Source organism: Poecile atricapillus, chromosome 1 (assembly GCF_030490865.1).
Source record: "Poecile atricapillus isolate bPoeAtr1 chromosome 1, bPoeAtr1.hap1, whole genome shotgun sequence".
Taxonomy (NCBI): domain Eukaryota; kingdom Metazoa; phylum Chordata; class Aves; order Passeriformes; family Paridae; genus Poecile; species Poecile atricapillus.
Window position 1 is genome coordinate 98,476,910 of NC_081249.1, and position 23,589 is coordinate 98,500,498.

The window sequence follows — 23,589 nt, forward strand, 5'->3', positions numbered from 1 at the left end:
ATGTAATAGAGTCATTGTTAAATTCAAGTATCCATAACCCAAGGAATTTCCTGAGAGCAAAGGAAAATTCAAAATGTGCTGCTGAAAAGCATGCACAGAGACTTTGTAACTTGCTGTCTCAGTCTGCATTTTCACAATTTCTTTCTGAGCTAGAACATTTGCCTTGAGAAAGCGCTGAATATGGCATGAAGATAAATACAGCTTTGGCACTCAGTGCACTCTGCTTTTTCATTTGTTATTCTAATGAAGCAACACAAACATTTTTCTCCTGACAGAAGTCATGTATCTGATAGCCCAGAAAATCCCTTTCTGTACCTTAAACACCTCTCTCAGAAATGTCACCCTGCTGTGGTAAACCAAATTATGTATCTTGACCTGATGTTTACTGAACATAAATATTGGTTTGTTTACAGTCCATGCTCTGCTCTTTCTAGATAAAACACTCTTTAAACAGAGAAGGGAAGAGGAAATGGTAACAAAAGTGTATTAGAATTTACTGGCACTGGGAAGATTCTAGCTCCTGCTGAGGGCATGGGACATGTTCTATTCTTAAAGGTAGAAAGATAATGCAGAACAGAGCTGACCAGAAAGAAATGAGCTTAAAAAGCTCTCCAAATTAACACAGATGTCTGCTGGAAGGATCTGATGCTCTGGCTGCTCAGCTTATCATCATAAGAAAGTCTTTGCACAGGACAGATGGATGTATTTACCATTTTAAAATCCTCTAATTAAATCTTAGTTAGGGTTAAGCTAGTAGAAAAGTCATTATGCTTGCCAAAAATCACAGGCGTTGGATATAAAGCAACACAGGTATTGATTCCACTCCAGGATAACAAACATCCTCATCTCTGAGCTACAGCAAGGCAGCTGCCAATTAATGGGCAGCCTCATTGTGCTGGTGAGGGCAGGGAAGGATAGGGCTGATCTGTACAAAATAATGCTGAAGTTAGATAGGAGCTCTTTGACCTCTGAAGAAACTAGTTGCCTCTGAGAAATGCTAGTTTCATAGGTGACACCTCACTACTTGGTTAGTATTTTCTAGGTTTAAAAGATTTGCTCGCGCTCCCCTCCACCTCCTGTTAGGAGACGTCAGTGATGTGTTGCTAAAGGCTCATGCATGCAGCCAAGGCTCTGTTCTTTTTCCTATTAGGGCTGTCAGGTCTCTCATCTGAGGTAAGACAACCTTTCCCAACCATCTCCCATCAAATGCTTACTGTCATCAGAGCTTTCCTCTGTGTATCAGTGCAGGGGAGACACTCCAGCTCTGCTCTGCAGCTAGGGAAGGAAGCCATGTCAGGCAAGACACTGCTCAGAATGCAGCCTGCCCATAGCAAAGTGCCAGCTGTTCAGCCCAGAGGGAGTCCCTCACCCACCACAGCACCAGGATGCTCAAAGCAGCAGGTGTCACACCAGAAACACCAAAACACCAGAAAACCAGAAAAGCGGAGACGTAAAAGGGCGGTAATTGTACTACCAGCCAGACACTAGCAAGATGCCTGATAACAATGCTCTGCTCCCTCCTTTGCCTCTCCAAACCTGAAAACTAACCATCTAAATCATCCATATGTTATCTTTAAAAGCACTGGTGTCAAAGTGAGAACTACAGGTAGTATTTCATAGTTACTTTGTCAGGCTCTCTACAGCCACAGGGAAATATTACTGAGTTGATACAATAACTCATGCTATAAACCACAAGCTTGTTAGGTAGGGTAGGAACTGCCTCACCCCAGGAATTGTAGAAGTACTAGTACAGTGCCCTTCCTGAAAACCTGCACATGTTTATATATAAATGCATTAAATCTTCAGATTTCTCGAGTGCTAAATTAGACGTGAATTAATGCTCTCAGCAAGCCACTGGAGACCTGAACTTGCAAATACAGTAATGCAAATAAAGGAAATGCAGAGCCAAGACTCTGTGTATATACACCACAGATCTGTTTGCATAAAGAGAAAAAAGTTACTCCAGTAAGTGTGTGAAGAAAACTGTGTGTAATTACCTGCACTCAGAATCCAACCTGCATTCCTCACTGGGTATCACCCTTCCATCATGGCTTTAAACAAGCTCACAGAGCTGCTGCTGGGTAAGTAGTGCATTCTAATTCAGGGCTGGGTGTATGATCATGCTCTGTATGGTGCACAGTGTTTATTGGTTTCACTTTATGACGAGTTTTGTATGTTTCAAAGACAGACAGTCCTGTAATAATACCAGGCTTTAAAAAGCACTTCAGTAGATTCTTTTTTGTATGGCTTGTCTCTGGATTTCATTGCCTAAAATAAGCAGGCACATTAAAATACAGAACTCCATTATATGATAGCAGTGCAAAAGATTAGCTTTAAGTCACTGCATTAAGGTATGAATCGTGCACCCAGTTATACATTTAACCAGTGACATCGAAAACTTAATGTGGCCTCAGAGCTTTTTCCTCCCAACAGAAAAAAAAAAGAAGCTATCAACAGTTTCTTTAAAAGAACCTCCTTAGCCTCCAGTTATGGAGAAAGAAACTCTGGGTTTTGATATCAAAATTGCATGTTTGTTCAACAGTGTTATCACTGCAAACTTTCGATGTATACTGGAAGTTAACAATGGTTAAAAGAAAACCAGTCATGTACATATGGACAAGATTCCAGCTTTTCTTTGCACACCACAGTTTTGCTATTGGTACTGAGCTGAGCATGACTCCAGGAAACTAGTGCAAAGCACATCAGAACCTGTCATCTCTGTGTGATCCAGTGACCCTCTGTGAACTGTCCATCCAAAGTGACTGTGTAAAGTATGTATGTACATGGTTTGAAACACAGAATAAAAACATTCAGTAGGAGAAAGCCACAAACCAGAAGAGTCAGCCTTTGCCACATTTTTTTCTCCCCAAGTAACTGAAAAAACCCAGCCTCTGACTGTTCAGCTAAAATGGATAATTGTTTTCAAAAGTGACAGAAAATAATTTATGCTCTCAATGGTGCTCTAACTCCTAAAAAATGTTTCACTTCAAGTAAAAGGTAGAGCAATGTTTGAAACCAATGCTTTATCTGGGATACTTGAGTCACAGCAAAGATGAATAGTTTAAAGCATGCATTTATTTATGTACTGAGAAGAAACTAAAGCTCAGTGCACAAAGATCAAACACTATTCTGTTGCTTCTCTTACTTCGCTTTCAAGCTTCAGGCACACTGGTACTTTTCTTGTTCCCTCACTGAGGTGTGGGTACAGCATTTAATCCACCTTCCTTTTCCTCTCTAACCCCTATAATTACTTAAAACCATGCTGCCTCTTTATTAGGGAGGTGCAGGAAAGGTTGGGAAATGGCTTGATCTACCTGCCTCCTCCGCTTGAAGGGATTGCCATCAAGTTCCTGTGCTCAATTGAGAAGAATCTTTCTTTTCAGCAGCTGCAGAACCTAAGGAGTGTTCTATGAATTACATAGCTATGGCACACATTCTGCTAAAGTGACAGCCAGTTTTCAAGATGAAATGCCATCTATTTCTGCAGTGCTCACACAGAGGGATAGCACTGCTGGCTGCTTTGAAGTCATTCAACTCCCATCTTAGCTACGAGGTCTTTGCTCCCCCTGGCCATATCTGACATGGAAAACTGAACCTACATCCACATGAACATCAGTGGTGATGTAGAAGGGTGTGCATCTTATTTTACACATCAATTACCTCACAGTTACCTGAACAAAAATCTCTAAACAGCAAGCAAATCACACAATTGGCCATCACCTTCAAATATTAAGTAATTTTGTTCTTTAGGTTATAAAAAGAGAAAATCCACTCAGGCAAATATTTCTTCATCCCTGGATAGTGCTACAAATAAAGCACTGACTAAGCAACCCAGCAAGAATTTTTTGGCACCAATAATAGCACACAGAGCAACTCTTTCCTAGTCATTAGCTATGGAAGTGGGAGCTGCACACACACAATAAAGAAGACAGAAAAGGCTCCTAAGGAACACGTTCCATAAAAGAGAAAAACACCTTTCTTAGCCAAACTCAAAATAAGAGTTATTAAGGACAGAACATGAATAAAAAGAACTTTAGTAGCCTAGATTATAAACAAAACAAAATCAAAGTAATGAGATTATTTTGCTAGGTCAAGGTAGCCACAACAGAGCTTTTTTAGAGCCTATCAGTGTTTTGGCAATGCCAGACTTTTGAAAGAATACGGTCCTGTTAACCACCAAGCTTTGTGAAATGTGCTGTGAAATTTCTCTTGGGAAAATTCTCTTGGAAAAATTTGTCATAGAATCACAGAATGGTTTGGTTTGGAAGGAACATTAAAGATCATCTAGTTCCAAATCATAGTCCTCCCTTAGCAGCTGCAGCATTTGTGCATGACAGAATAAGGCCACCAACAATACCTAAAGGGGTCCATGCCTGCATTTTTCATCTCTCACACAGAAGTTCTGCCTCTGCCCTGCCTGCTTCACACAGACATGCTAATCCAAGACTCCCGTGCTCAAAGAAAACTCCTGGAACACTACTTGCTTTGGCCTCTGAGAAACACCAAAATGTACATGCCAGTGTAGGACAGTCACTTCATAGGCTTTCAACATTTTGTGGGACAAGACAGTCATTTTTCATGCACCTGTGTTCTAATTTTCTGTAAATGCTAACAAGTCTGACAGTTTAAACTACAAGAGAAGCAGTGTACCCTTTGTTGTGCCCAAATGTGCTGCTCAACAGGAAGTAGTAAGAAAACAATGTCTTAACAGCCGTGAATGTGGCAAGATGAGCACTTTTGTCTGCTTACCAGAAAGTTCTTTAAATAGAATAGAGATGTAACCACAACACTATTAAGTTGAAAGGTTCAGTAGTTAAGTGGTTCAGTTCAAATTCATTACTCCAATGCATCAGTGACCACTTTTCAAGGCTTAGCTTAGCTTCACAGTTATTATTTAAAATCTTTTTCTCAACCTGTACACATTCTAATTAGATCTAAGCAGTCATTAAGATGCACTACAGAGATACCTTGGCTTACCAGCAAATTTTTGAAATCACAGATTGAGGCAGGCTCATAAATTTTATTGTTTCCTTGTCACTCTTTCTGATTTGTCAGACATGTGCACTTTACTTCCAGTTCAGTGGTTCTCCTACTTCCCTCTGGCAACTGCGTCATGTGAGGGAAATAGTGTCCTTCTAGATAAAATTCAGGAAGGATTTCAGAGGAGAAAACCAGGTAGTTCAAGTGCTTTCACTTGCAATGTCATGGCAAAGTGAGGTGGGAGCATTCATGTATACACCAGAGTCTGACTTCTAATAAGGACTCTCGACAAGACAGCCTAGACTATGTCTCCATCAGATTTTAAAGAGCTCAGAACTTTTCTTGTGCCCAGAAGGACAGGCCAACATGAACCATTCTGTGATAACCCAGGCTTCAAAAAGTGGTGGAAGAGACAGTGTTCAAATGCAGAGACAGCCCCCTGAGTTACAATTCATTGCCTGCAACGCCAGTCACTCAGTAGAGCGCAGGAGCTGTTTTACCCAAAGTAAGGGCTATTTTCATTCAGATTTGTGGCTGGGAACACTCAAGGTAGAACAGTTTAACTCATTGGAACACAGAGGACAAACTTCTGACATTCTCTTAGCCATGGTGAGGAAGTCCACTATGCAGGCTAAGCTGGCTAAGGACACACTCCAGGAATCAAGATCAGGAGTATCTTTGTGGCTAAGGACACAAGAGCAGGAGTCAGCTTCATCACTTCAGCTGTGAGGACAAGTGAGCAGCCAGTTTATCAGCTCAGGCCATAGCAAGGGACTTAGATTGTTCAGGGTGATTCTCCACAAGGCTTCAGGCCACGTGCACACGAGTCTGGGTTTTTTACACTAGCTCCAACAGAGCCACATGGACATGTTTGTGGTAGTCCCAAGAAACTTTCAAGAGAGCAAGCTCAGTATTTTAAGGTTGCTATTTTGCTCACAAATTCCTCTTGCACTTTGGTCAAGACTGATAGAGTTGTAAGCTTGCTATCAAGCACAGAGTGGAGCCTGCTGGCTTCTCTAGGATGTCTCACAAGAGTAGTTGCAGGGCCAGGCCTTTGGCTGCCCAGGGAAAAGAATTTTCCCACACTCTTGTGTAAGTGTGTCAAGAGGAAGCTAAAAAAATCCTAAAACTGGGTAAATGGATTATAGCACTTTAATAGGAAATTCATTCTTATTGTAGCTATTGAAAGAAAAATCACTAAAGACTACCTCTCAGGATACAATGTCTATCTGAACAGAAAATAAAATCTAGTAAAGTCAATGGAAAAGCCACACTTTATTTCTGTATTCTGGTTTTGAATGAAGTGGCATCTGTTTTGTTTTCTCTCTGCTAAGTACACAGGGACTGCTCTGCTATCTCAAAGTGTGCAGCACAGAAAACTCCACCCAAAACTGCACAAGTATGCAGTGTTAGATTTCAATGGAAATTTTTAAGTGCAGAATTATCAAGATAAGAAATTTTCTCTTTATAGTCCTTGATAATAAGGTTTTGTAGCATTCAGAAAAAGAAACCTACCCAGTGGTTTCCCCACAGGAAACACATGATACTGCTTTTAATAGGAGCCACAATTTTAGAGGTAGTTAATGAGACAGCATTCTGCTTAACACTTTTTTTTTAAGTGTTAAAAAAGTTTTACGTAAAATGGTGATTAAAGGCAGGCTTGTCTACAATGCAAAAAGGACCCTGATTAGTTTTTTATCATTAATTACAAAATTCACTGTGAGAGAGAGAAGAGCTCTCTGCAGCATTTGAAGCTCACTTGAAAGGCCTCTCTCTTTCTGGCAGCTATTTTAAACCAACCTCTCTCCTGTAGCACTCTTCCTCATTTGTGTTCACTGCACAAGGAGACCAGGTCTGCACCTGACATCGAAGCAAAGAGTCACATACTCAGCTTAAAAGGGCAGTTCTACTTATCCAGTATGCTTGTGAGACCAGAACTGTGAGAGCAGACTCCACTTCAGCATAAACCCAATGAAAAACATTTCTTCTGTAGTTACTTTGCCCAGAGGATTCTGAAATTTCATTATTAAAAGTAGATTTCCATTTCAAACAGAAATACAATTTACATCTTGCAGCAATACCTATTCTTTTCAAGACTCCTACTACAAACAGCGTCTCTTACATTCTTTGCAAGGGGATTTCCACTACAACACTTAGCATAGAAACTGATATGATTTTTCAAAGAAACATTGTAATTTGAATAGTAATAGAGAAAGTAGGCATTTGAGGCCTGATGGTGTTATCAGTGGTGCAATTTATTTCACCTTCAGGAAGCCAGAATAAACATGCATTCTGCAGTCTCAGAAAAGCAAAACTTGCTGGCAACTTGCATGCATTACAAAATGTACTTATACACTGTTTGCATGACTCCATTTCAGCACAGACTCACTCCTTCATATACATCTGTGCACATCAATATTTAATCGCGCTCCGTTCACCTTCTCCAAGAACTTCAGTAGCAAGAGCTATTCCCAGCCAAGGCAGATGTCCACTTGAGAGAGACTCTTTTCTTGAGATACCAGCATCATATGTTTACCAAAGATCACATAAGTAGTTAAGCAGGCAGAGACACTTCCCAGAATTTGCACCCAGGAATTTATAGCTTGGGGACTAAAAAAAAAGAGGAAGAAATGCCTTTGTATGCAATAGTGGGGGATGAAGTAGCATTACCTTATGTCCTGTCTTTCCAAATATAGTCATGATTTGTCCTTGTCTCTATTATCCTGAATAACAGCACTTTAAGCTGTCTACTTGCTCCCTATGTTTTTTAATGTAGCACTGATACAAAGGAAAAGAAGAAAAAAGAAGTCTCATATTCACAATGGATTTTACTGCCTGAAGCGAATATTTTCTTGCTATGTAACAGAGCCTTCTGTCTCTTGCAGGTTGCCCAAAATAGCATACCAAGTTCACATTTATTCCAAAAGACTTTGCTTTTGCAGACATTCGAAGCTGCTACAGTACAGCAACGATTTGCTCTTGGAGAGCAGAATTATTAACACACTGGGAGGACTACAAACCCAGAAATCCCCCGCTACATTCGCAGTATTCACCTTTCCATTATGCTCCTAATTACCTCCAAAGGAGTTTATTTCTTGTAAGCTTCTTGTTCAGGCTGATAAGCATTTTATTCTGAATCCCCTGCAGATCTCAGATTTACTCCTCGTGCTCTTAGCTGAGAAACTAAGCAACTGTCTTCCTTTTCACAGCGCACATCTTCCACCCTTTCCAGTTTCTCTCTCGGTTCAGTATCCTTCTATAAGAATTCCCACCATTTTGAGTATTTTCAGATTAATTCCTCCTGCTCTATTCACTTCATTATAATAAAGTTCTGAGTAGTTAAAAGTACAGATCACCCTTAGATTTGAATGGGATATATTATATTAATCAAGACTAATCTGTTCTTTCATGTTCAAATAAAATGTTAATCCAGTAAATTATTTCTTAAGCATTGATCCAAGGCAGTTAATACAAAAATAATAATCCAAAGTAATATCATCCCAAGTAAACCCAGATTGAAGAGGACATTTTCTCACATTAGAGTCTTTCTTGAAGAGCAGAGCTTTACATTGTTCCTTAGACTACATTTTGGGCTATTTCAGTTTATGTATTCCAAAAAGACAAACATGGTCATGTGACTCACATTTTTTTCCTAAGAAACCCCTCCTACTTCTACATTATACATTGTAGGAAATAAAACTGTTTCTGAAGAAAAACCCCAAAATCCAAACTATACCTAAAACATCAGAAGTTAACAGAAGGTTTCTTTGACAGTGCTCAGTGTGCAAGCTTCCTCTTGAAGAAGCTCCTCCGCTTCTGAGAATAAAAAGGCTTTTCTACCTAAATACAGACTTGTTTCATTAAATTCTAAAGACAAATACACAAGCCACACACTGATTTATCCTTTCTCTCCACAACTGTCCTGGACTGCGGCCCCAGATTCATAAACTCTAAAGAATGGAGGAATGGCATTATGTTATTCTAACCTGAATTTCAAGAGCTGGCAGTGCTATAATTCCTTCATCGTGCCTCTGAATCCTGTTGTTGCTAAACTCTCAACAATGTTTTTCAGACTTGGTTTAGAACGTCCAAGAGAGGAAGGGTCACGTAGCACTCCTAGGTAAAATAGTTCTGTAATTTAGTTTAAGAAGTATCTAAATACTTTTGTTGAATTCAACATAACATTAAACCCAAGAAGACTTAGAGTGTGAGTATGAATATTCCAAAAGCAAGTTTGTATCACAAACAAAACTAATAGTCCTGTGCATGTTCCTCTGAGGCAAGACAGGTAGACAATAAATACAAAGGTACACATAAATACTTTAATTCTCTCTTGGAGGCAAACACTGGAGGAGAACGTACGTTAACTTGTAAAAGCTGAACCACATTTCCTGTTTATAAGAAAGGAGGTGAAAATAAAAGACTGGAGAGATTTGAGATTGACGGCAACTCTAAAGGCAGGTTCATGCTGCCAGGCTCCAAACAAAAAGAGTACCCAACATCTGCCAACATAACTTGATTTCCTATTGGATAAAGGGGAAATAAAGGGGAATATTCCTAGAAACAACAAAACCAGGTAAGACTTATTTTTTAAACTTGTTAGCATAGGGGTAATAGAACCACACTATGGTAGATTAACAGTCTTCCAAGAAGGTGGCTCAGGGTGTTAAACCTTCATTAATTAAGGTTTGGTAATGAAGATTAAGCATTAGCATTAGTTTTATGCTGAAAATTCTGAGCTGTGCACCTTCTTATTTTACAGTGTGCTGTTTCCTTTCTGAAGTATGACGTTGATATCTTACAAAGCAATTAGTTGTGCACTAATTAATTGCAGTTTAAGGAATCTTTTTCAGATAATTAATCCTTTATTAAAAGCTCACACAGGTGGAAGCATTTTTAATGCTAATTTAACTTTCATCAGTCTCTTAATGGGTTTATTTTTCTAAGGACCATTAGTACAAAATATTATTTATAACAACATTTAAATGGAAGGGGGGAGGAAAGACAGATTTATCTAATCTCTAACAAATTTGTAGACAAAAACAAGAGGAAAGAAAGGAAAGAAACTATTTTGTGCTCCAGATAGTCACCATAAATCTGGTAGCAATTAATCTGCCTCTGTGGATAACATGTTATCACAGATGGCATGTCCAGCTAAGATGGTATCTGTGTTCCTCACGCTTCTTTTCAGTTCAAAAACCTGGTACAACTATGCTATTTCCCTGTCATCCTTTGTGATGGATTCTCCAAACAAAATTCATTAGAGCAAGGAGGAACAAAATGTAGCACTTCTGCTACCTAGTCTTATGTTGTTAAGAGGACAAATATCCAACAGGAATTGTTAAATCTGGCTCCACTCCCTGCAGGTAAGTACGGGATTATGTCCACTCCTTTGAGCTGCAATAAAATGAATAGCAGAAATTCATCCAGGAAAGGTTAGAATGTTTTGGAGGCTTTTGTTTTTTTGGTTGGGTTTTTTTCTGTTTGTTTGTTTGTTTTTTTTTGCTTTTTTTCTCTCACAGCCCTCCAGTGACAGTGTAATGAACCCTGTAAAGAGAAAACTCAAGAACAAAACACCCAAACTCTTTTTTTTCCCATGTCTTGTCTCTGTTGGTGGAGAAAGTTGTCAGTAGACTTTTAAAGAGAAAAAGCACAATTAAGTATGTATTTAGAAGGTCTTCTGAATTTTGTGGTGTGAATACGGTATCTTCACTTTATAACACTGTAAAATATACTCAGAATTGTTGAGTTACCCATCCCTAAAGTCAGAAAAGTAAAAACATTATCCAAATGCAGTAACTTACCTAAGACAGATGTTCTACTTGGATGCTACCCCAAGTTTAACCTGGTTTTCAAAGAGAAATGGAAGAACAGCAGCATAAGAACATACCATTAATACTAGAGAGAGTCTGATATTAGTTGATCAAAATACTGTCATCTTTATAATTATTAAATATACTATTCTCCACCCACGCAACCCAAAGTCTTCCAGTACTATAACAAGAATTGTTGTCCCTCTCATGAAACCTTTGGCTATATAATGAACTTTTTCCTTTTACAGAGGAGCACATTACTTTAAGAATACTTCAGTATTATTTCTTGTAACAAACTACTACCATCCTTAAGTTTTCCTATCACAGAAATTCCTGATAGAATATGAGCTCATTGTTTTAGAATCATAGTGCCCTATTCCCAAGCAGACTAATTATTCCATATGATTTTTTTCAAAAGATACAACAAACTTTTTTAAAAATAGTCAGTTTGATGGCTTGAATGAGAATGCCCCTGAATACAGTGTCATGGCTTCTTTGGACTAACTACATGTTACGTAAAAAAAGATTAATATCGTTTTGCTCCATTTGAAGATAGATGGCTTGAATGAGAATTAAAATTAGAGATTAGACTAAAAGACACCATTTCAAAATGGAATATAATTAGTCTAATAGACTTGCTGTTTATTTCTCACTCACCATCTACAGTCTCCTTATCTTATTTTTGTCTTAGCACAACCTGTTAAACCGTGAGATGTTGCATCTGCTGTTGTACATTTAGGAAGAGCAGTATAGTTATCTCTGGGGACAAATTGTTCTTCATACAGTTAGCTTTCCTTCTAATGCTGCTGTTTTCAAAGTAGTTAATATCAAAATAATGTAGTTATAAATGTAAGCAGCATTTCAGAAACACCCATAAGAACAAGACGACACGGGAAAGATCTGGGAGTTTGGTATCTGTAAAGATAGGATATAAAATAGAAAATATGAGAAATTCCAATCTGGGTAATATGATTGAGACTAATGTCAGAATGGCATAGAGCTCTCAGAACAGCACATCTCCAATCGAGGTCTTTACTATGGTTTTATGGGCGAAGTAAAAACTGCTGTGGCTTCGCCCATATAAGTAGTGTTGTCTAACAAACAAATAGCTAGTATTGCAAAAACAAACAAACAAAAATATACTGAAGTCACACATATGTTTGTATACATTCTACTGAAACACAAGCAGATGTTTAAGTCAGTGTTGTGGAAAATAAATTTTAAAATAAACTAAGTAGTTTTCATCCAGGAAGAAATTTAAATGTTCTTTTCTTAATCTACCCACACCCATGAAATATCCTAAATCATGCTTAAGAAAGAACTATAGACTGTGAGATGTAAAAACACTGGCATGTTTTATGAGGAATCCAAGTTTAATATCTTTTTTTCCTATAATGTTTTTAAAGTTCTTGAGAAGTAGGATTGCTAAAATACTATAGAATTTGAACTTGAAAACTAAAAGAAAAAAATTTTGTCCAACCTTTACTATTTTCCAGATAATAATTTCAATTTAAGTCAAAAGCTGAAACAGGAAAATAATACTTGTCAACAAAAAGTGGGCCAGTTAAGGACTGAAAATAGTCAAATTGAAACTAAGAGTTTTCCTTCTGCTCTGGAAACACCAGGGAAAAATTGGATAACTGAATAAGAGAGATAAATAACAACATTCTATATGAAGAAAAAAGAACAACATTGGTTCATAACTGTATTTTAGGTACCTGTTGACTCTTTTTATTCTAATGAACTGCAGTGTTGTGGCTTGTGGCATGGGCTGCCCAGGGAGCTGGTGGAGTCCCTGTCCCTGGGGTGTTTCAGGGAGGACTGGACGTGGCACTGAGCGCCACGGTGCAGCCAGCAAGGTGTTGTTCAGTGACAGGCTGGACTCAAAGATCTCACAGGACTTCTCCAACGCAGTTGATTCTGTGATTCTATCACAGTTACTTCCCTTCTCTTAGGTGACAATACTGCTCTTGCTCCCTGGAAAAAGGGTTTGTAGGAAAGGAAAAATGAAATGAACATGAGAAGAATGGAAACCAATCATATCAGAAAGTATAAAAATACAGGAGAAGAATGAGAGATGATTCTGATTATTTTGGCACAACAGTGAAACTTGAAATTTCTTGTCCTGGATAGACTTGTAGTTCTGGACAGGTTTCATAGGATGCAGTATCAAGTGACTAATTGCACAGTAACCAGGTTCCAAAGGCTGGTGATTCTTTATGCACACTGACAACATCTTCTCAGCAATTCTTTTAATTCCTTCCCTGAAAATTTGGAATGATGTATAGCTGCTCCACGGAGATGTTGTCTCTCCTCATGAATCTCTGTATCTCATTGCAGAAAAGTGCCTTACAACATGAAAAGTAGCATTGCAGTGAGAAAGAACTCTCAAATACCTTTGCGAGATCTCAAGTGGTAGAAAAGAAGGAAAACAGGATGTTTAATTTAAAAAGAAGAATAAATGGTCTCTGAAAGTACCATGTGCAAAAAAAGTTAAAAGTCTGTCAGAAAATGACAACTTATTTGCTTTGCTTTGTTCCTTTTAAAAAGAGAGTTCTGATCAGGAAAGAAACCCGCATCCCAGAAGCCCAGGTGATTTGTGATTTTTTACTACCAGGGCTTATCTTATCTTGTTTTGTCATTATAAAAACATCTGGGGGTTGGAATAACGAAACAAAAAGAGCTTTAGCAACACCAGCACGACGAGGGGTCAAAACCTGTAAGAAGGTTTTGAGCTGGAGCTGGTCAGTCAAGGAACAAAGCTCTGCCTTCTCAGCAGGAGCAAGTGCATTGCCACCCTTCCTGGCCAGCAGCATGGAAAAGTGCATTCCTCTACTCCTCTAACTCAGTTTTACTTTAGAAAAAAACCCAAAATGTCATCTTCCTGAGGGACTCCAGATATGTCAAAAAACAAAAAAAATGCATTAAGGATCAGTATTGTCCAATCCAGCCCCTTGACTGCTCTGCTGCAGCTACACATTTCTTTTTATGCACTATTAGAGGAGCTCATTAGTTTTGGACACCAGGCTTTATTTCAACCACTCCTAATCTCAGAGAACATGAAACATGCCTCTGGGGAAAGTCAAGAATCAAGCTGCAAGCTCCTTTCACTCATTTAATCTGTCAAGGAAGGCTTTTGCAGGCCATTCGCAGCAACGCTGATCACTTTGGCCGCTAGACAGCCACAAACAGGCTCTTTTCTTCAGCATGGTTTGGTTTGTGGTGGAAAATTTGTATGATCTAGGTTAATCAAAGAATTAACTAAAAGAAAAAAATAGATTTTGTGCAGGTGAGCTCTTTCCTGTCTTATTACAAGGAGAGGCAAGTTCAGAGCAAAAGACTTGGTTCAAATAAGTACACCTACCTTTTACCAAGTGATTATCCAGGAGCTGTTTGAACTTTTCCTTGCAGCAATACTTGGGGCTCCACTGGTTCCCTGCTGATGCTTATCCTTTATCCTGACTTCCTCTGGTTTCTCAGGCAAGAAAATAAGTACAAGTAGTTTTAATAGGTGGAAAACAATGTTAGAAGACATAACCAAATTTTGACTTCTTTTGCAGGGATTGTTAAAATGTTACAGTCTCAGCTACTATTCAGAGACACATCCAACAAATTTGTTTTGACTAAATTCAGAACTACTTTCATGAACTCTAGAATTTAGCTAAGAATTTACTTAATTTACCATGAATACTAACTTAAAGACAACTGCAAAAATAATTTCAAAGCTATTCAGTAAAATTACTTTTTTCTTTATTAATTTCTGATTTTTACTGCAATTTACAGGCAAACCAATAGCTTAATCTTTGGCTGAATTCCTATGAAACAGTATTTCTGCTAACAGTTTATTAAAGTTGCTTTCTTATTATTTAGCATCTGGTTTTGATATTAATTATTTAGCTTGTATAGCAGTAGCTGTCAGAGAGAAAACAACAAAATAGCAGCTTTCATTACAGAAAGCAAAATTCAGCCAAGCACAAAGAATATTGTTAGACAACACAAACAGTAAATTTTCTTTCAGTTACAGGAATGGACTGCCATTTTTCTGTCTGGGGAGTTTTGGCCTTCCTTAGTTTGGCTCTGCTTGTTTCATTGACATTGAATATTTCACACTGTATGAAAAAGAAGCAAGGTAAGTAATGTCTCTTTAAAAGAAATTGAGTTTCAGTGTTTAAAGCCATCCCTACTCAGAGATATTGAGTTGACTTCTATTTTGGCAAGAATGATTTTACTAGAGAGGATTAAGCGTTAAAAAATTTTTAGGAGAGTCAGGTATGATTACAGAATGATTGCTAACTGACCAATCCACTGCTAAAAACAGCTACCCAAATCCATTCTCTGAAGACAAACCAGCAGAACAAGAAGAATTTAGTTCTGATTAAATTTTTAAAGTATATTTTAAATACACTTTAAATTTATCTATCAGTATATTTATTATACTTTAATTTATTTTATACCTGCAATTTCCTTTCCTAGGAACTATATTTTTCCTATTCCTGGTTATTATTTATACTTCCATTTAAAAATTATTTTAAGTAGACACATTGATACAAAATACATTTGAGGAAATTTTATCCTCCCCAAATTCCTGAATGCTTGTTTGAATTTCTGATTTCATACAGACTTTATGCCTTAGCAATGGACTTTGGAAAAACCTTCTAATTGCTCTTCATAATGGGATTCTACTCTATTTCTTAAACCAATGTGTCTCTCATATGACTACAATCAAACTTTGGTTTTGTTTGAAATGAACTTTTATTTTTTGACAGATTGTGTCAGTGCAACTGGTCTTATGCATGCAATTCTATGGTTGGGAAGTTGTACAATCCTCACCATTCCCTTTACACAGGGAAAACTGCACCTGTATTAGAGAATCAGATAGTCACAGGATATTAAGAGAGTTACCGGAGTGTTTTGGGATGGGTGTGGGTTGATCTTTTTGGTTTATTTTGTGTTCTAGGGCTACTAGGTAGATACTACTATGAGGAAGAATCACAGTTGTTTACAAAACTAACCTGACCAAGGTTTAGGTCAGAGTGGCTGATGCTGCATTACTCGTCAAATTGGAGCTTACTTTGGTAAACTCTGGAGTCCTGGAGCAGAGCTTAGAAAGTCAGGCATTCCTGAATTATTAATCAAGCTCTAGCATGAAATCTCTTTGTAGCCATTGCATCTCTGCTTCAGTTTCTTCATCTGTGTCGATCACAAGATTTTTTTCAGACATGCCAGCAGAACTAGTAAAATAAATAAAACCGTCACTTTGTAATATTAACACGATTCACCTCCCCAGACAGAGAAAATCTGAGAGAAAAAGATGAGCAAGAAGCAGAAAGTGGAGGAAATAAAAAACGAATCACATGAGTTACAATATAGTTTTTGGTACTGTAAACTAATGTAGACTTTGCAGCCACAGCACAGGGCCACAACACAAACATTTCTTGTATTTGACAAAAGTATTTGAGAAATGTATAGGGACAACTGAAGATCCTGAGAGCCAGAGCTTTTAACTGTATTCTCTAAAACAAGATCAAAAGCTTACCTGTTGAGACAATTATCTGAAGTGTCCTAAAATAACATTTCATTTTCTCTTAACTTTTTCTTTTAAATAAATTTTCCAGATAAAATGGATAAAGACTACGAAGAGAACAATCCAAGGTAAGTTGAATAAAAGAGTTTCTTTCTGGCAAAGATAAAATATGTAATAAATAATGACAGATGACTTTGGAGGGATGGCATAGAGGAAAATTCAGTATTTCATGCAGTGTACCTGAAAATGTTGGTTGTAGAAAAAAAGTTTTCAAAAAAACCCAGGGAAAAAATTTCACGTGAAATACATCCTCCAGTCATTTTATCAACAATGAAATAATTACATGCTAATACTATAATTTTCTCTGAAAGTACAAGATACTGAGCTAAACCACCATTACCTATCACTTAAAGTCAATAATTCTATAATAATTTAAAAGAACTCTCAGCTTTCACAAAACAGTGACAATTATAGTCTGCTAGTTAATACTTGTGGAGCAATAATTTACATGTATTTACATTTCATAACCACCTCTTACACATGGCATCCAAAAGCCATAAAACAGTCTGTTTACAGCTGCAGGTTACCTCATGATCTGTTACACAAATCTCTTTCAAGTCTCTCTCGCTCTTATGCCATACAGAAAAGAAACCCCAAGCAAAGCCCAAATTTTAGGAAACAGAAATGGATAGTCTCATCTCAACACAAATATAAAAGGCCCTTGAAACAGATATACAAAATCCTGCTGTGTTACCCACACCAATTCTCAATTACAAATTTTCTTGAAATTAGGAAGCCTCTATTTGTCCATTACTGCCTGTTCAGATGAAAAATACCGCTGAATGTGGTGTTAGAGCATGACTTCACACCCTTGACAAGATGAAATATAGGGGTACAGCAGCAAGGTTACACAGCACTTTCCCACAAACAATTCCCATTTCACAAACCCACTTAGAAATATTTTCAAGTAACACCAGGTAATAAAACACAACATACAATTAAAAATGCAAAGCTGAACTCGGCTTCGGACTTCTCTGTGTTGACAGAAGAATTTTAGCTGAACCAAGAGGGGCCTTTTTAAGAACATCACCCCAAAAGACACATATGGTGCTCTTGTTTGTATTGCAGAGTGGTCTCAGAGGACTTGAATTGGGTTCCTTTCAGTGATCATTAGCATTTCTTACCCTACCTCAAACTGTAGCTTAATCATGTAGTAGTCTTGAGACTAGCTTTGTGCTTACTGAAGTGACAGGAAAGGAGAGCTCAGTTCTGGGCTAGGTAACAAATCTCTCCTGAGAGTACCCATACTGCCAGTTCTGCCCCTGCTGATATCTTGGATCTTGTTTGTAAGATCACATACAATCTGCTATATATAAATATACATGCACAGTCTGCATATGTGCATAAAACATGTGCTAAAATAGAGTTGTCTTGGGGTTAAAATAGATTTATTATATTGGGTTGCTAAATAAAACATATTCTGTGAATTAGAAGTATTTTTTCATTCCCCTTGTAGCTATGATGGCTATCACACAGAAGATTATCCAGTTTATGGCAATCTCAATCAAGATATTTTAGGTAAGCTTCATTTTAGGAACATGTGTCTATACAGTGGCTATAAAAATGTATGATTAAAAAATGACTGACTGACATATTTTGCATTCCTCAAATGGCAAACTTGAGAATCTACATCTTTTCAACTATTGATATAATTGAAATCATTAAAATATGCTAGGGAGAGAAATGCAAACCTTCATACTGCACTACTGTTTGTAAGAACAGATATCATACAGAATTTGATTTTTTACAGTCCATATGGTCCTGTTCAGCCAAGTATCTCAAAACAAAGAGCTTGTCTAAATGTAAAGCTGCACTAACTGAAACAACAGCTTGATCCATGCCTATTAAAGCAATCTAAAACACATATTACTCACGGTCCAAGGTCAGTGCTCCCACAGAAGCAGGCAGAAACAAACACATACCAGTTCTCTGCTGTTGCTATCCACATATCACCAGCGACACTGACAAATGTGCTGAAGCCCAGCAGCTGAATGGTGGGCAGACAGCTTGGCTTTGCTTTGCTGTGCTCAAGTTAACAATCCTTGGCAGAGAGACACCACATTAAAGGCTGTAACATCACAGGACTGCAGCGAGAGCTAGATGTGCCGAGGGTTTGTCTCCTGAAGCCCTTATAGAGTTAAGGCAGTATTATTTAAGTAACAAGAACACAACATTTTCTGCAAGCCTTAATTGGGGCTAAGCAAAACTAAAGCACTTGAACTGCAGGGGGAAAAAAAAAGCCCAAACAAACCAAACTTTTTCATGCACAGTTTGCATAAATTTAATCAAGTCAATACTCAAATGCAGAGACATTGTAAAAGTCTGAAAACTGTAAGGAAGTAATCTGTTTTACTGGTGGCTAGAATGAGATATGAGCAAATCACTAGAACCAAATTTACAGAAAACTGAAGTAGACTCAGGAATAGAATTTAATTACCAGCTGCTGCAACTCACAACCTCTTTCTCAGCCAAAGAAAAGGCTGCCTGTGCTGAAAAATACATCAGTATGTGGCTACCTCTTAATTGCAAGAAGTCCTTCCATCACTCTAAAATGATGCCCATATAGTGAATTATGAGAAACCTCTCCTTCATATGAACACAAAAGGATTTTCATTTTCACAGTATGTGTCTGAGTTCTTTAGCTATTTACCTCTCTATAATTAGAGGGAGAGAGATCTGTGTGTGATTTCAAAACAAGCATAAACATCCTACCAAAGCAAACTGGGGGGAGTGCATTCTCTAACAGAAATTCTGTTGGTCTGATCTTTTAAGACTCAGTAGTGTGGCTTAATAAAAAGATTTTTCTACTTTGATAAATTACAGAAGAATGTTGTTACGAGCAGATGAAGTCCCAGCCTCAAAGAGCAGTTAACCAGCTACAGGTATCTTTAATTTTAGTTATAGATTTCTGAGTTAGGGTAACATGGTCTGTCTCAGAGCTCCTTTATTTATCCTATAACAATATATAACAAAAATCTTCACACTGTCACAAAAATTACCATGCATTAATATCTCAGTTCATCAAGGTATTTCAGTACAAACTTGACACCCCATTCAATTTGAGTCATTAATAAGGAAGCATAATTATAGACAGTTCAGTTACACACTATACAGCATAATAAAGCTCAGCCACGGGTATGCAGATCACTTGGAATTAAATTTGCATCCATGGCCATGGCTTATGTAAAGAATTAATTTTATTTGGTTTAGTTATCAAACAAGTGAAAACACAAGCTGCATCACTTGATACTCATGAGGTTGACTGGCTCTCTTCTGTCCAGTGCAAAATCTATATGCCTTAACCAGGCAAAGATTGTTACCTATTGATTTGTACTTTGTTGAGATACCTGTATGCCTAAAAGTATGCAAGCTTCAAATGAAACTTGCCTGACATTGAACCGTTCCTAGCACCAATTTCCTGAGTCGATTGCCACATATTTCATAAGGACTGATTTTCAGACTTTCACAGGGAATTTCCAGCAGGAAAAGAACAACCTTTTAATCTAGACATTCCAATGTCAGTAATCATTGATGGTCTGGCTTGAAAAGCACAAAAAGCCAAGAGAAAGACACAAAAAGCATACATTTTGTACTGGAAATGAGATCGTATCTACAGACAAGAATCATCCATCTTTGGTTTTCTGCACAGATAAAGCCTGTTAAAAATGTTGTTAATAACCGCATTCTAACTAAAAAATAGTGAGAAGAAAACCAGATCAAATAATGTTTTGCATTCCAAAGAACCTGGACTTATTTATTACATCAGCTTCCCTCCTTCCCACAGAGAATTTTTCCAATGATACTTTGATAATTTTTTCCATATTGCACTGAGTCATTTACCATTAGTTTATATTGATCTGTTTTTCATTCTCCCACAGTTTAATCGTTTGTACTTTTAACAAACTGTTTTACAGCTAGTTTAGGCAAATTTCAGGAAGAATAATGGTTAGTGTAGACATACTTGAAGTCTTAGATATAAATTTAAAGTAAGGGTAACTACTGAACATTAAGGTGAATTTTCTTTCAGGTGGAGTCTGCCAATCAGATGTGTTATGCCTCACTTGATCACAGTGTCAAGGGAAAACGCAGAAAACCAAGGAGAAAGAAAGATCCTTCATTAGAAGAAAATGAGGAAGAAAGATCATCTAATCCCATGGCAGCTTCCAAAATTATTTACCTCAATAGTGAGCAGCTGGCAGCCGAAAACACGGCAAAAGTAGAAGCCATTCATGATGACCCCATCAGATTAATGGGCTTGATTCATAATAAAAAAGGGGAGAACCGAATAGGTAATGAACCAAATATGTAACCATAAAGTGAGATTTGCTTTCTCATTCTGGGGGAACAAGGAATGATTAGAGATAATATTCTGGAAAGCTGACATATTAATCAGTGGTATGAAATGGGTAAGTTAAGTGTTCCAAACTGTCTGCCAAGCATGTTTATAAACTAAGCAAGACATAGGTCCAGGCTGCCACTCATGGATCTGCTCTTCTGAAGACAATATAAAAGTTGCAGAAGTTAGTACTCAGCATTCACATGGTAGTGATTCCAGTAAAAATTGATCCTGTTCTAAACAAGCATCAGCTTCCAAGCAGTCCTAAAAGACCTCCTCACTGTCTATAGAGCTCTAGCAGAGTACAGCTATTCTATATTAACTTCAATACTTCTGAAATGAGATTGTGCTTCGTACTTGCACACTTGGTGATTAGTTGTTTTTACCCATTAAGAACTGATCTGTTGTTCCCCACTGTGAACTTTCTGTGACTGGTCTATGGCAATGACTGGAGAATAATTTAACAGCTGATTTAAAGTAGTAATTGTACATATCACAAGACTTAGCAGTATCTTCATATAGTTTTAAGTTTCCTCTAACAATACTGGAATATGTCTCATATCTCAGTTCCTCTATTAGTGTAATATTGTATACAGCTGTATTCAAGGGTCCACAAAGATATTATAAAACCATCTCTAACAATAAATCTAGGGAGGATTTCTTCCTTCTAATACTCTGTGTTATGTTTACATTCCTATTGTGTTTTCCACTGCCATCCTTACAAACTGTTTTACAAAAACAAAAAGCTTTTTATTTCCCCAAACCCTTCACTTACAGCGTGCACATTCATTTGAAGACTAAACTCATTAAATGGTAAGTTATATAGAGTGGGTATCTATTTTTATATTCTGGGAATCATTAAGTAGTTGCTGCAGGAAACAATAAAGCAAGTTGGTGTGTCTGCCTCTAGGTGTCAGACACTTCTGCCTTCTCAAAAACACAGGTTCTAGGAGCCTTTAAAATCCACAGAGAGCAGTGCCAAGGAGCTTGGAACTCTGAAGCACACAGAGCCCTAAAGCTGTGTCAGGTCCTGAAAGAGATAAATCTGGAAAAGATCCACAGTACAGAGGGCCAATACCTAACAGCAGAAGTGGATGAAGACATCAAAGGATGAGACAAATTTATGGAGAGGAAAAAAAAAAATCAAAAAAATCAGTGGTTAAATTCAACCTGTCATTTCAATCTGATAACTAATTTAATAGAAATAAAGTACCCACTTCTCTCACTGAGTGTACATGTAACAGTAAATTCACTTCATGGGATTTAAGCCTATTGAGTTACCTTTCTATTCTGTCTTCATTGTTTAGTCCAGCTATGTGTTTATGCTAGTTTTTATCAGCTGCTTTGCCTCACAACAGTTTGTTCAAAGAGCAGGGCATTTTTGTAAACATTCTCCATATATATATATATGTGCACACACATCCTTTCCACATCTAATCACTGCCTCCAATAAAATTATTGATTGTGGCTCTCAGACAGGATGATCTTTAATAACCTTATCAATTATTTCCAAGGCATTTCTAATACTGCCACATTTAAATTTAGCTTTATTCTTTTGGCTCTTTAACCTGTGTCTGCTTAAATAAGCAATTGAGTGACCTAGGTTTTTTATCATGAGGTTTTTTTGGGGTAGTTTTTTGGGGTAGCTGAATCCTTACATGAAAAACCATGTTCAACACAGTTTACGTAGGTCTTTCTCTGATGCTTTGAAGATGGAACAATCATATTCTAATTAAATTCTTTATATATAAAGCAAGTTTTAACTAATTACAACATAAGAGGAAGGGTTCTAGGTTTACACTGTCTCAGTAACCTCATCTGTTTACCACTGTTCCTTAAAAAAATTTTTACAGCAAAGAGAAGCAGTGTAAAGTGTTTTTTATTAACGGCAAGCTTAGCATTCAAGTATCAGTTCAATGGAAGAGCAAAGAATGAGTAAACAAGAGGAAATTGGTGGAAAAAGCAAAACTATTTGGAAGGGTAGAAGAATGGAACTCGAAACACAAGAGATCAGATAGCACCATTAACATCTTTGTAAGTTCAGAAAGATGTATTCCAGCAGTAATTATAGCATTTGATAATCACTGCAGGTGTACCTGGCTAAACAGTATCATTAGGAATAGCAACAGACTTTTGCTTATATCATACTTTTAAGAGTCTGCTCACTCACATGGTGTAGGAAGCTCAACTCTAAAAATAGAAACTTTGTCCCTTTTTTGCTACTGCTAGCACCCAAAACATGGCACAGATTTTCCAAGAATGACATCTTTAAATTATTTCAAAGTAATCTTCATGAAGACAATTTTGCTATGTTGAGTAAACAAACTTCCTTACCTGTGTGAGCTGCATTAAAGTTGCTGTGTAGAAGTCATATCTAGATTCAGAACAGGTCCAAACCCCAATTCCAGTTGACTTCTAAGTTACTTTAGAACAGAAAACGATGAATTATGCAATCTCTCAGTACTGGTATATCAAGAAATACTGGGAAATAATTACCTCAACAAATCCAAGAGGAAGACAGTTCATAAAACATATTCCCTACAGTGCATCCATGTCTGGAAAAGGAAGAAAAAGACAGACCCGAGTGCATTTCTGAAAGACAATATTTTATTGTTGTCATGGAAAGAAATGTAATATCCAAATTATAAAGGATGGAATGTGTGTGCAGAAGTTCTTATTGCAGAGAAAACATCAGTAGAACTGGTTTCTTGTCCTATTCAAGAACAATACTTCTGATGAGATTTTGGTTTTAAGAGCCAAAATAAAATTCTCTTGTGTGTCTGGAAATAAAGTAAAGCCAAAGAAAACCAATCCCTTCCTTTTCTGAAGTTCAGAAAGCTAACAAGGGGCAGTGCTGATAAAATATCAAGTGCCTG

At 37.4% G+C, this 23,589-nt stretch overlaps 1 protein-coding gene across 2 annotated transcripts; it reads left to right on the plus strand.

Annotated features, from left to right (window-relative positions):
- The first annotated feature begins 9,420 nt into the window (after positions 1-9,420).
- On the plus strand, positions 9,421-21,483 carry LOC131586631 (T-cell receptor-associated transmembrane adapter 1). 2 transcript variants are annotated; one of them, XM_058853681.1, is made up of 6 exons: positions 9,421-9,556; positions 14,812-14,922; positions 16,409-16,445; positions 17,834-17,895; positions 19,201-19,259; positions 20,405-21,483. In XM_058853681.1, exons 2-6 carry the CDS (start codon positions 14,820-14,822, stop codon positions 20,684-20,686), a joined length of 543 nt encoding a protein of 180 aa, XP_058709664.1. In that variant the 5' UTR covers positions 9,421-9,556; positions 14,812-14,819; the 3' UTR covers positions 20,687-21,483. The 2 variants fall into 2 exon arrangements, with proteins under 2 accessions (XP_058709664.1, XP_058709671.1); XM_058853688.1 differs by lacking the exon at positions 9,421-9,556 and adding an exon at positions 10,327-10,346.
- Positions 21,484-23,589: the final 2,106 nt, after the last annotated feature.

What these genes read in the sequence shown, in the direction of transcription:
- LOC131586631 (XM_058853681.1), top strand. Translation starts at nt 14,820, where the DNA reads ATGGACTGCCATTTTTCTGTCTGGGGAGTTTTGGCCTTCCTTAGTTTG. An exon ending in TACGAAGAGAACAATCCAAG is followed by an intron (nt 16,446 to 17,833) that starts GTAAGTTGAATA and finishes TTCCCCTTGTAG; the next exon opens with CTATGATGGCTATCACACAG. An exon ending in GAGCAGTTAACCAGCTACAG is followed by an intron (nt 19,260 to 20,404) that starts GTATCTTTAATT and finishes ATTTTCTTTCAG; the next exon opens with GTGGAGTCTGCCAATCAGAT.